The sequence below is a fragment of the Rosa chinensis genome, chromosome 5, assembly GCF_002994745.2.
Source record: "Rosa chinensis cultivar Old Blush chromosome 5, RchiOBHm-V2, whole genome shotgun sequence".
NCBI lineage: Eukaryota > Viridiplantae > Streptophyta > Magnoliopsida > Rosales > Rosaceae > Rosa > Rosa chinensis.
Genome location: NC_037092.1, coordinates 89,745,221 through 89,758,902, shown reverse-complemented (window position 1 = coordinate 89,758,902; position 13,682 = coordinate 89,745,221). Strand labels below are relative to the sequence as shown.

The following is a 13,682-nucleotide window of genomic DNA, read 5'->3' as shown; positions in this document are numbered from 1 at the left end:
CTGCCTTGGATACGACTACCGCCAAAGTAGGAAATTTGCATCTACATTAGATTAGCTTCCAACACATAAGATTTGGATGAAGGAACCTCCCTAACACCTGACATTCTCATTTTTTATTGTTTACATTTCATTTTTATTTTTATTGCTTGACATCTGTTGCGTGATTGCGCCGGCAGGTCGTTTAGTAGTCTAATTCCTCGATCTCTATGTCTCTTAATGTGACTTAGTGACCTTAAATCGGCTCTAATTCATGTCAAGTAAATTCCTACGACCGTTGAACCGGAGTAGGAATACAATGAAAGGGAACTCTGGTCCTTGAGCCTTGAACTGCCTTGGATACGACTACCGCCAAAGTAGGAAATTTGCATCTACATTAGATTAGCTTCCGACACATAAGATTTGGATGAAGGAACCTCCCTAACACCTGACATTCTCATTTTTTATTGTTTACATTTCATTTTTATTTTTATTGCTTTACATTTCATTACTTTTTGTTAAGTTAAAATCAAACCCCAAATATTAAAATCTTCCACTCATCTGTGCATGTCCACCACTAGGCTCTTAGTTTTGATTAGGCTTTGGTTTTCACCAAAGCCGAGCATTGCTAAGGCTCGGTGCCTTAGAGTATAATTTTTGTTTATTTAGTTCTTCTTTTGCATGCTAAGTGTCTTTATTTTCGATCACCCAAGAATTGTGGGTTAGTCACTAATCCCCGTGGTACGATAATTTTGGGCTTAATACTTCCCTATCTTGACACGATTCGTACGCTTGCGAGAATTTATGTATCAAGTTCCTGATTGGTCTCTACTACTTGAATCCTATTGGACTCGTTTTTCCTCACGGATTCTGGAATGGGCGAAGCTATAACCCAAAACCATAGTAGACTTATTTTTTTGCCGCAGGTATGGGCTCGCCACGCGCAATCCTATGAAGGATATTGCCAAAAATACTTTTGGGCTCAAACAGATTAAACTTATTACTGACAGTGATATATCCTCGCATCCCCTTAGCTCTCTTATGTCTTGCTGCAAAAACCTGCTTGCTCAGTTTCAATCTGTGTCTCCGAAACATATTTATAGAGAATGCAATGTTGTTGTTGATTGTCTTGCAAAGAACAGCATCACCCATGACTATGGAAATGCTGAATTTGAAGACCCTCCCTCTCTTGCCTTGCAAGCTTATTTAGATGATAGGGACTTTGTTGCTAGAGTTAGAAACCTGCTGATATGTCTTCTAGTTAATTTTCTTCTTTTGCTCTTTGTTTTTGCCTTTTAGGCCACTTGAAACAAAAACAAAAACGAAAATTACAAGTGTTTATTAATAACAATTTTTTTTACTTTTTTAGACGTGGTCCCAGCTCAGTAGGATTATAGTTTCGAGGTGATCTCCTCAAAAGGCCAAAATCATTCATGGTTCAAAATCAAAATGTGATTCGTCCAATTCGGAAAAATTCTTACAAACGGCAGCCGCACCCCAATCAAAACCCACCCAACTTTACATGTATTCCAAAACTGCCCCTACTTTTTAAAGTAAAATACCCAAAATACCCCCTTGCTAAGAACCTAATTGGGCAGCCCTACCATTGTTCTTTACGCATGCCCTCCACAAGACTTTCTCATGTATTCATCTACATGGTTCAAAAGGTCAAATAATTGATGGTAAACAACTCTTTCCAGAGATAACCTTTGACGTGGGATCTAAAGTTGAAAGAATGGCTTATAAAAAAAGTTCTACTAATAGCCATCACTTTTTGCAGAACTAGGAATCTCAACAATCTACGGTGCCCTCAAAATGTAGTTGCCTGATCATGATTTAGCTCAGGGCTATTATCACCAACTACAAGGGTACATCAGACATAATTACCATCTTCACAGATTAGGAAGCTAGAAATAAGGTGAATACAGTGGTGTTATAAAAAGATTAAACACACCTGGAACGATCATTATTCAGTAGAAAGGTTGACACACTATCAAACTCAAGTTACAACTTACAAGTATCTGGGCCTGTTTTTCTATTATTGCCTATTTAAATTAAGCTCCCCAATCACCTCCGAATTCTAAAGTTGAGCCATCAGAAATCGGTTTATTTCAGATTTGAATGAGAGAAAGGAGGAAGATAAGAAAATAACAACGGCCATCCCACCTCTAACCAAACACCTACTTGTACTTCTAACGCAATCTTGAGTAATTATTTGTTTAATCACCAAACCCAGGGTAAAATTTATCTCTGAGGAGGATCCACTGTGCGAACATTTGCACCTGTCATTCCTTCAATTCGATCTTTGGTTATCTCCACAAAATGACCCACTATTTCATGGAACTGTTTGAGCCCTGACAGTGGGAGAATTATGGATGACCTATCAGAGCCTGCAACCTGCAATTTAAATGGAATTTGAAATTTATCAAAGATTTTGATCTGGTATCAAAAACCTTAAATAAAGATCAGAATGAAAAAGTGTGTAACGGTTATTTGAAGCTTACCTCCGATATTCTTAGAAAATGTCCCCTGTTATTGTTTCCAAGATCAAAGAAGAATCTCTTTTGATCAGCTCTAATCACTTTAGAAACCCCCATGTTACCAATTTCATCTTGTGCCGGCAACTCTGTGGATCTGTCAATATTCAGTTCAGAAGTTGGCACAGTTTGGCTACTGTGGCCAGATATGAAGCCAGCACCTACATCGTCTGAAAGCCCAACAAGTCGCTCTGAAGATTCAGAACTTTGCTGCTTTGGCATTGGAAACAACAAAGTGGAAATTAAACACACATTACACACCAAGAAGAGAAACTTGAATTAACTAGACAGTAGGAAGCACTGAATGCATGAAACACTAAGGCACCTGATTAGGCAGTATGAAAAGCCTTGATGCTTCATTGATCTCAGCCAAAATGTTCCTAAATGCTGCCCACCCTTCATCCCGGGTGCTCCCTGCAGGAACAATGATAGTACTTCGATTTCTACTAACAGAAGCTTCGGATACCTGCATCAACAAACCTATAAGAGCGGCAACAATTCAAGAACAAGACACTGGAGTTTAACCCTAGCATCACTTCCTTAAGAAAAGTGACAATCCATGCCCAAAAAAGAAAATGAGATAATTATCCAAGCAACACAGATAGCTTCAAAAGGATGTTGCTCAACTGACAAAAGTTACGGGATAACACCCCGATCTTTTCCAAGGGCTCACGTCAATAGGAAGTTTTGGCACCTTGATCTCAGCTATGCACCATTCACCTTGAAGAAAAAAATCGGAAGTAGGATAGAGTTCCATGCCCAAATTTGGAAGCTAGCTTAGAAACATCATTATTCAAAATTCAATTCACTAGCATCAATTTTATTTAAAACTCTTCAAACTGCAGCCACTGCATAAGGGTTGCGATGCTTGATGTTTTCACCGGTGCCTATTCTCAGGCGCTTAGGTGAGCTAACGATTGTTAATATTCCATGTGAACAATAGATAAGCAGGTTTCAATAAGAGGCTTTTGATGAGAAAAACTTGAGTTTATAAATTCTTAAAGAGTGGAAAATTTATAACTAGATAAGTAGCACATTTAGCTGGATTTATAAAGTATGGCTTCATCTCTACTGAGCATGCATTCATGAAACAAGACAACCATCAATTACAAGCAAAAACACTTGCTGGTTCCCTCCAATTTTCCCTTTCTTGGTTGCAAATGCAGAGATGAGAATTTAAAATGAAATTGCAGGAAGTGACCATGTAATTGGTTAAAAGTCTAAAAAAATAAAAAATAAAATAAAAAAAAACCTTCCAACACAGAGGATGTGGCAGTGTAGGAATGATCAAACTTTCGACCGACATTATGGCAAAAAAAAAAATGGAACAGCCTAACATGTTGTGAAAAACAAAGAAAGAGGAAAAGAGAGGGAAGAAAAATGCAAGAAGGATTTTGTTTGTTTGAGCTATTTTAGGTATTCAGATGGGCTGAGATGTTTATGAAATTTGGTCTAGACAGGGATCAATTTTAATAAATACAAGAAATTCCTATGGAGGAACACCAATTTATGTTTCAATATGAAATACAAATGAAGAATGCACAAGCAAATATATGAAAGAAATTTCTTTGGAGGTTTTGACTTATGTCTCAATATGAAATACAAACACAGACTGCACAACTAAATACACAAAAGAGATCCAAACATCAGCTAAAGACAATGAAGGGAACATAAAGAACATAAAATGATTGCATGCAAGATCATACTTAAATGATACCATCAACTGTGATCCGCACATACACTTATCTCCAGTATTGTTTTATAACTGTAAGTTTTTCCTTTAAATCAACCCTAAGTATTCAAAGGGTTTTACATACACCAACTACAAAACCTACTGTTCACACCTTAACTTCTATAGCCCATCTATTACCACAACAGTCTGTTGGACATTACCCTTTGGAGCTGTATATATATCAAAACTTATGCAAAAAACTCTGGGCAAATGAAAAAACTTCAAAGAAAAGTTAAAATAGAAGAGTAGTCCCCATGAGATAAGTGAAAGAAATACATATGCATCGGAGAGGAGGCTAAGGAGCAGAGGTTAAAGATCAAATTCTGCTGCAAAATGATCTCTTTTGACTCCAGTTATATGAGCTAACTTCCCACCACCAAGAAAAAGAAAAAAAGAAGCAACTTCTGAGGCGTTTCAGTAACTCAAGCTCTTGAGATTGCATACTAATTGAAGAAAAGAGGGTTAAAAACAGGTGTGTATGAAATCAAGTTAGTCATTTACTCGTTGTTAACAACCTTTGTGCCCTCATTGCAGCAACAAAATATCGTAAGCTAGACCCACAATCCACTTCCATAACTCTGATATATGGTAAGAACAAGCTTTCCTCAAAGCAGTGGTCTCACATTCCAGCATGCAATACACAGTACATGGAAGGAACAACAAAAGAATCAACTGAACATAGATAAACATGCGTACACACATGGGATAGCAATTGTTTAAGTAAGTTTATCCTTTTTTCTTTTTTAGTAAAAACCAGAAGCTTATTATGGATTTTGGGGTTGAATTTATCAACAGATTGCTGAGTATTTGTATCTGATTGTAAAAGGATGATTGATTTAGGGTCAGGTTAGGCAATCTGCATGCAAACTAAGTCAGATGTGCTCACTTAGGTGGCCCTTAGCATTGTAGATGTTCCTATACGAGGCATTGAATTGACAGGGAGATGCTAGGGAGTAAAGTGTTGGTAATTCATTCTAAACCTGTCAGTAATTAACGTATTCCGTATAGTATAAACAAATTGAAATTATAGCCCAGTACTGTAAGAAAATATAGATATCGGATTTAACGGGAGAACGAAGAACCTTCAAGAAGCGGCCCCTGCGGTTCTCGCCAATGTCAAAGTAGAAGACCTGAAGACAAAGGGAAGATTATGAGCAGAGAGGGAGGGGGAAGAGGGAGAGAGAGAGAGAGAGAGAGAGCGGTGCCTTTGTGTCGAGCTGCAGTTCCTTGCTGGAGACATCCTGATCGTCCGAATTGACATAGTAATTGAAGAGATCGAGGAACCACGAGATGCCGGAGAAGGGAACGATGATAGTGGACCTGGTGGCTGAAGTCTTTTCAGAAATTTTGAGATAACGACCGCGAGGGTTCTCTTTGAGATCGAAGTAGAAAAGCTTGTGCTCAACCTGCAGCGTCTTACAAAGCAGCTCCACGTCATTACCTCCACCGCCACCGCCACCTCCTGCTATTGCTCCTCCTCCTCCACCTACGCCCCCCGAATTCCCTTCCATTTCAAATTGAAGCGCGGCACAAAGTTGCCAAGTCAAACCACCTGATTGCTCTCCTTCCCGCGCCTCAGTTTCAGACCAACTAAACTATGGGTGGTAGGTGCGGGTGCTCTGCTCAGATCTCAGGGACGATGCATCAATTCCTCGATTCCTCTTGTTTACTACCCTGCCTCTACTAGTACTAAACGAATTGTGCAAACTAGGGTTTTGGGATGTGAGGGGGAAATTGACCCACCCAGCCTCTACTCCACTCTCCTCTCTCAAAAGTCCTACGATCCCATCCCGTATTTTTAATAAATATTATGTATTCAGCCTTTTATTTTATTATTTTTGTTTTTTTGGTTGCTCGGGTTAGGGATGCCAAAAATCTATATCGGGTATTTGACCGTATCAGGAATGTACTCGAGAAAAATCGGATATTGGAAAAATAAATGGGTAAAAACTTCAAATAGTACTTGAATTATTGTGAAATGTATTTTTTGATATCTACGATTTTTTTTTACTCCAAATGATACCTGAAGTATTGCGCTGTTACCAAATATAGTACATTCGTGTACTTTTTCGTTAAAGCCGCTTACGTGGCATGTATTTTCTTAAAATAAAACTTCAAATGATACCCGAACTATTGCAAAATGTATTTTTTGGTACCTTTTTACCCCAAATGTATCTCAAATATAGCCCCAAATCTTTTTTGTTGATAAAATTTTCAGCTAAAAATAACTAGTTCATTTGATGAAATATTAGATTTTCTTATACCGAAACTTGTATTGTTCAACCTATTTGTAACACTTCTTCCGATGAATGAATTTCATATTATGATGGAAAAAAATAGTAAAGGTGCAATCTTTGAGGTACCATTTGGGGTATAAAAAAATTTAAAGGTATCAAAAAATACATTTTTGCAATAGGTTGGGTACCTTTTAGAGTTTTTATCTAAAAAAGTACAGGCCACGTAGACGATTTTAACGAAAAAGTTAACGGAAGTACTATATTTGGTAACGGTGTAATACTTCAAGTACTATTTGGAGTAAAAAAAAGGTTCATAGGTACCAAAGAGTACCTTTCACAATAGTTCAGGTACCATTTAGAGTTTTTACCCAAAATAAATTCGGAGACGGAAATGGTATTCTAATCCCTAGCTCGGGCCCTTTTATTTTGTTCAATTATGTTCTTTACAGTTTTTTTTTTCAAATCATGATATATAATGTCACTTTTACTAACTATATTATTCTCTAGGTCAGATGATCTTTTCATCCCTCATAAAGTCACCAAAAAATCAATATTTACAAAAATGTCACCACATTTTTAATTATCGATCATTATTTATGAAAATATCACCCTTTCTAAATTACAGCTAGTGTCATTAATTAAAAAGTTATTGCCAACAAATAAAATAGCTATTGTCAAACAGTCAAAAAGCTATTATCAACGAATCAAAAAGCTATTGTCATTTTTCAGAAAAAAAAAAAAAAAAAAAAAAAAAAAAAAAAAAAAAAAAAAATTTGTCATTCTTCGAGACTTAGTGATACAAATACATGGTGACTTAATTGATAGTAATGTAAGTCTTTTTTTAGGGGAATGAATTATTTCAAGGGACGATCATTGGTCAACGCTGGTTCGGGGGACGAACCGCTACTTGTGATATCCTTATTGCTTCTGCTATCTGTCAAATGAAATACAAAAGGTGTCAGAGGGAGACCGCGGTTGACGGTCTTCTCTTCTCCGATGCCTAAGTCAGTCAATGTATTTGTGTTGACAAAATAACGTTAGGTAAGTAGTAAATGCGTAATTAATTAGGAGAGAGGAGTTGACCTTTTATAGGTGGGGAAGAGACTGATCTCTTCCTTGTTTTCGATGTGGGACTGATATGTTTTAGTCCCCAGTTTCTGATGCTTCAGCGTGGTGATCTTGGCTCGGCACTTCAGCGGTGATCTCGGGATGAGCCAGAGCTCAGGTGATAGCTTGTTTGGTTATGTTTCCATATGTCACACCCTCGATAGTTGTTGGTGCCGCTGGCGGCAGTATGAGCGGGGCTCATTGTAGTTAATTATACTTAGGCAAATGCCCATGTAAGTACACCTTAATTGCATCAATTGCTTCCACCGGTAGGAGATTAGTAAAAGAACCCCAAGTTTCATGAATCAGTCCGTCTATCAATAACCTAGGGAAATGATCATTTACCCAATGTTAGCTTAAAAATTTCTCACTTACCCAAACACTCTAAAAGATTGCCCACTTACCCAAACATTCTAAGAGATTATTTCCCTAATACCCAATTAAGTATTTTTTTTAATTCATTTTTATGTATTTTTGGGATGATTTTTCCCTCTCCTTCTTTGTCACTTTGAGAAAGAAGTCATTGGAGACCATACTTGACTCTGGTGGTGGACTACGGCGACCAGAATCCTGCTACCGGATTGGTGACCGGATTCCAACGTCTGAATTTATTGCCCCCTAATAATACTCAGTAACCATATTATTGCCCCCCAGTAATCATATTATTGCCCTCCAATACTCATATTATTGCCTCCCAATAATCATATTATTGCCCTCCAGTGAATTGCATAAACTCCCAAAACCAAAATGAATACACTACAGGCATAATTGATCAATTTATATGCATATTATTGCCCCCCAATACTCATATTATTGTCTCCTAATAATCATATTATTACCCTACAATAGACATATATAACTACTCAATAAAACTTTTTTTTTCATTCTTCTTTCTTTTCAGCAAGAAAACACTAAAAAAATTGCATCCAATTGCAATGTTAACCTGCTTCTATTAACAAGATATTACCCAACTATTGTACTTGTTTTCTCAAAAAAAGAAAAAGAAAAAAAAGAAGGGGTAATTCCCTTTTGCCCAAAAATCCTATGTATTGTTCCCAAATGCACCAACCTTTTCGTATTTTACTATTTGCTTGGAAAAAGACCAAAAGGGGTTGTTCCTATGTGTTATCCTGAGTTTTAGAGATTTTGTTCATCTTCGAAACTTTTATTTTAAAGCAAGTTTGAAAACAAGACTAGCCTTCAACATACCCAAGTTTTTCTCCTAACGGCCTCCTGCCTAACGGATACTTTAACAGGTGGAATCACTGCTGCTTGTCTTAATCTTGGTTTTAAAACTGAGTTTTTCTGGTGAAAAAGACCTTTCAGACTTTAGATGCACATAGGAAGTAGATGGTGATGGACGGAAAACACGGTTAAGAGATAATAACAGATATAATGCAAACTAGATAGTGATAGATAAAGTTAATTAGTTCTGCTACATTTGACAAACATGGGTGGGTATTCCCTTTTATTATTCAACAGAAATACATGCTAGAAATTCAGAGCTTCATTCTAGGATAAACAGCACAAGGCTGTTTAGTTATCCATAGGAATGAAAAACAGGTACTTACTTGTAATGAAAGCACACTACTGCACACTGAATAGGTAGGAAAAGCACACTGCTTACTATGGCTTTCTTACTTCTTGAGAGAAGACTCTTCTACTCAATTTTCTGATGCCTTACAAATGGAACCTAAAGCTCTTTTTATAGAGAGCGGACCTCAAACTGGAATTCAAAACAAAAAATATACAGGATAGTTTTGTGAACTTTTGCTTTTCTGAGTGCTCCTGCTGATGGAGGTCGGATGGAGAAAAACAAAAGTAGATAGGTGAAGTGTTTCTTCTGGTAGGTGAGATGTTTCCATCTTTTCTTCTTTTTGAAAAAAGCAACCTTTAGCTCTTGAAAGTCAAAAGTACTATAGTTACTACAGTTCTTTGATTGGAAAGTTCACCTATATCTTCACCCGTGATGCTACATATTCTCGTCTGTTTCTGAATGGTGGCCAAAGACAAAGGAGCTGTTATCTGCTTGGGCCATTCTAACAGTAGTAGCATTATCTTCGACATCAGTATCGACATACATCTTATAGTGGTTGTCAGTTTCAAGCTTTTCCACCCATCGCATGCATGCCATAGTTGAATCTATCTCCTTTCTAGTGAGAGATAGGAATAGGTCACTGCTGACTACGTCAGGATGATCGTATGCAGTGATAATTATTTTTTCTCCTGCTGCCAGGAAGGTGTTGCTGATGTCCTCAGAGATGATCTTCTTCATGTATTCCAGAGCCATAGCCTTCATCCAAGGAATGCTTGAATTTGGTTGACCATTGTATGCTACACAGGCTGGTTGGAGATATTTCCTTTGAATGATTCTAACATAGTGGTACGGAGGAATATATTCAACGTCTCCGCTTGCCTTCTGACTCCATTCTGGGGGAGTAGACCTAAACTTCAGACGGAGTGTACAGTCATTTCTCCTGATATTTTTAACTGTGTTGACAATAATGGGTGGCAAACCTTTGAGATCATCATTAGTTTTAGTCCATAGGTTATGGACAAAACCATTCTCAACAAGCCAAAGCTTGTGTTCTTGGGGATGTTCACTCTGAACATTTACCAGATATCTTCCCACATATGGTCCAGCGACAACGAAGAGTGTTGGAGGAACCAGGTCTTCTGGATTGTGCCTTCCTATCAGATTGTGGGATTCATGCCAATCTGATTCATTGAGTGCCATGATAGGGACTTTAGCACTTTCTGGACTTTCAAGGAAGGAAATTTTTTCTTTTCTTACAGCACTCTGCTGCATATGGATTTCATCAGTTTGTGGTCTTGCATTTTCATAAAGTTCTTCAGCTAAAGCAAAGAGAGCTGGGAACATAAGACCACTGCTTCTTTCTTGAAAGGCAAATAAAAGATTGTCCAGGATTGCCTTCTGGTGATAAGCCAGTCTCCTACCTGTTCTGAACACAGGAGTATCAAAAGTTCTTAATTCATAATTAAAAACATTTAGAACTCCAGTAGGAGTTGGTCTGCTTTTTGGCAAAGCAGCAGCCATCAACGGTCTTGATGAGCCTTTACCGTCTGCCGTTTGAGACGGGCTAGCCAATCCTTTACCCTGGGATTGATCAGTTGTAGCCAAGCCTTTTGGACTTAGCAGAAACCTTTTAAGAATTTTTTCTTTGGTTTCTTTAGGATCCTCTTCAGGTTCATGTTCTTTCCCAGTCCTTCTGCTTCTGGGATTACGACCTTCGTCGTCTTCTCTTTGGCTGAACATTGCCATTTCTCTGGTCAATGCGTCTGGAAGATAGTTCTTGTTTCCTGCAATTAATTCAACAGTATAATCATATTGATTAAGAAACAATTGCCAGTTTGCTAATCTTCCTCTATCAGCAGCTTTGTCAAGTTTAAAATTTTTAAAATTCTTTACTCTAGCACAATCGGTGCGGACAGTAAAGGGTTTTCCGAGAAAGGCTGGAGAATTTAAAATTGTTTTTTTGACAGCTAAAATTTCTTTTTCCCCTGTGGGATAATTTAGTTCTGCAGGGCTGAACTTGCCACTACAAAATTTGCAGATTTTTTCAATGTTGGTTCCAGGCGCTTTTGCCAAAACAACACCGGACCAGTAATTATCGCTCGCATCTGTCTGGAGGATGATTTCATCATTCTCTTCTGGTTGTTGGAGAGGAGGGAGGTTCTTGCAGAGATTTTTTATCTGCTTTACGATCTTTTCATCATCTTCTGTGAAGTTCCATTTTTTCTTGGAACTTGTCTTGGGGGATAACATTGCTGTTAACCCTGAGATTCTAGGGATGAAATCTCTCCCATAATTTACGACACCAAGGAATCTCTCTAGACTCTTAGCATCAGGAATCTTATCTGGGAACTTCCAGATTTTTTCAAGAATGTGAGGTTGGAGCTTTATGACTCCATTCTTGATGTTTATCCCTAGGAAATCAACTTCATCAAGGATAAAGAAGATTTTCTTCTCACCTAGGATGATTCCATGCTGAACTATCAGCTTTGTTACCTCATGGAGGTGCTTCATGTGTTCTTCTCTGTTTTTGGAGAAGACTAGGATATCATCTATGTAGACGACGCAGAACTCCGCTACATGTTTGAAGATGTTGTCCATCTTTCTTTGAAAGATTGAGGGAGCTTGCTTAAGACCAAAAGGCATTACTAGCCACTCGTAATGACCTTGTGGTGTTCCAAATGCAGTGAGAGGTACACTCTCAGGATGCATCTTGACCTGCCAGAAACCCGACTTTGCATCGAATTTCGAAAAGACTTTAGCTCCTCTGAGCTGGTTGATCAATACTCTGACTTGAGCGATCTGATATCCGTCTTTGACAGTCTTCTTATTGACATCTCTGTAGTCAATAACCATTCTAGCTTTGCCTCGTAGATTCTCTGCATGATTTCTCACGTAGAATGCTGGAGCATGGTGAGGGCTAATGGAAGGTTGAATTAATCTCTTTTTTAGGAGATCTTCAATATCATTTCTGAATTCTTTTTGATCTTCCTCTTTATACTGAGGAATGGCTTTGACATGGCAGATGGCGTTCATGTCATGCAGTCTTAATTCACAGACCACTGGGTCTTTTTCCCAAAACTTTTGAGGATTCGTATCCACATTCTGCTCGAGTAGTTTCTTGATTTTGTCAAGAGTGGGAATTTGTTGAGACTCAAGCTTGTTCTGAAAGTGCTTGAGGTTATGCTCGTGGATGAAACTAGCTTCTTCATCTTCACTAGTTTCTTCTTCTTCTTCAGAGGATTCTTCAACAAGCAATTCTTTTTGTTGTTTGATTTGGAGTATGGGCTCAAATTTGGGTTTGTATGGGATAAGCCCACCACGATTCTGTGGCGATCTCTGATAATGGACAGTAAAACCGGGACCGACCACACTGAATGCACGTGTGAGGCGGTCAGCCCAGAACACCCGTTCTCCTTTTCTGAAGCCAATCGCGTGTTCATCCTGAATGAACCGCTGTTGGAGAATAAAATCATTTCCCAACAAGAAATCAGATCCTTGGCTTTCAGATTTCCAAACATGCTGAATGAGAAATGTTCCTCCACCAATGGTGATATGAACATTTTTTGCTACTTTCTTCATGGTGAGATGGCTTCCATCAAAAGTAACACCAGTAGCTAACTTCTTTTTATCTTCTTTCCAGAGTTCGTCTGGAATTGCAAATCTCTTTGCAACAGTAAATCCCGATCCATTATCTACAAAGGCATGTAGATGATATTTTTTATGATCAGGGAATTTTAGTCCAATCTCTATGTAGTTGCTGTATCTGCTTGTAGAGACGACCTTTGATTGCTGGGGCTCATTTTTCTGAGCCTGTTCCTTCGGAATGAACGGTTTACATTCTTCTGGAATATTTTCCTGAGTAGGAGATTCAACAGAACTTGGTGATTCTATATCATCCCAGTCTGTAGGGATCACCTCTTTGTTGTCTGGCTTATTGTACCAGGTAGGAGGATCATATCTGACTTTGTAATCAAACTTGCCCGAAGGTTGGCCAAGTAGATCCCATGTGTCCGTAGCCTCTTGTCTTTCTAAGAGCTGAACAGTTTCTGGTGGTTTTACCAGTTCAACAACATTTTCTGGTATTTCAACCAGTTCAATATCCTCATCGATTTTTTCTTCATCGATGACTTCTTCCTTTTTCGGGGAAGATGGTTGTTCCATGGTTTCCCGGAACAGAGTTTCTACTTCTTTCGCCTTTTGTTCGGCAAAATACTCTTCATATTCTTGTTCAACCAGCTGGCTGACAAGACCATTCTTGGTTTTTCTTCTTGCTTCAGCTATGAAGCATTCTTTATGATAAGTCTTCTTAGACTCTTCACAAAACATAGGAAGGCCATTCTTTTCGTGACAAAAGCAGTAGTCACAAACGAATGAACCAGGGTTCACCTGATAGGAAGACATGAAGGACTCGGTCTTACTTTCTTCCCAGTTTTTGATTTTTAAAACATTTACTTGTCTGGATTCGAAGTACTCTACTTCAGAATCACTCTCAGACTCTTCTGATGAAGTTTCTTCTTCAGACCAGGCAGAGTATACTGACCTGCCGTCATCTTCAT

At 38.3% G+C, this 13,682-nt stretch overlaps 1 protein-coding gene and 1 long non-coding RNA gene across 3 annotated transcripts; both read right to left on the bottom strand.

Annotated features, from left to right (window-relative positions):
* Nucleotides 1-1,890: 1,890 nt before the first annotated feature.
* On the bottom strand, nucleotides 1,891-6,041 carry LOC112164916 (transcription factor Pur-alpha 1). Of its 2 annotated transcripts, none has more exons than XM_024301269.1 (5): nucleotides 5,451-6,041; nucleotides 5,328-5,375; nucleotides 2,839-2,979; nucleotides 2,481-2,726; nucleotides 1,891-2,373 (listed from the first exon to the last, which is right to left on the bottom strand). In XM_024301269.1, exons 1-5 carry the CDS (start codon nucleotides 5,754-5,756, stop codon nucleotides 2,221-2,223), a joined length of 894 nt encoding a protein of 297 aa, XP_024157037.1. In that variant the 5' UTR covers nucleotides 5,757-6,041; the 3' UTR covers nucleotides 1,891-2,220. The 2 variants fall into 2 exon arrangements, with proteins under 2 accessions (XP_024157037.1, XP_024157038.1); XM_024301270.1 differs by having other exon boundaries at nucleotides 2,481-2,723; nucleotides 5,451-6,039.
* A 1,207-nt stretch (nucleotides 6,042-7,248) lies between these two features.
* LOC112202647 lies at nucleotides 7,249-9,350 on the bottom strand. The gene is made up of 3 exons (XR_002937508.2): nucleotides 9,161-9,350; nucleotides 7,566-7,914; nucleotides 7,249-7,416 (listed from the first exon to the last, which is right to left on the bottom strand). It is a non-coding gene; the product is annotated as an uncharacterized LOC112202647 (long non-coding RNA).
* Nucleotides 9,351-13,682: the final 4,332 nt, after the last annotated feature.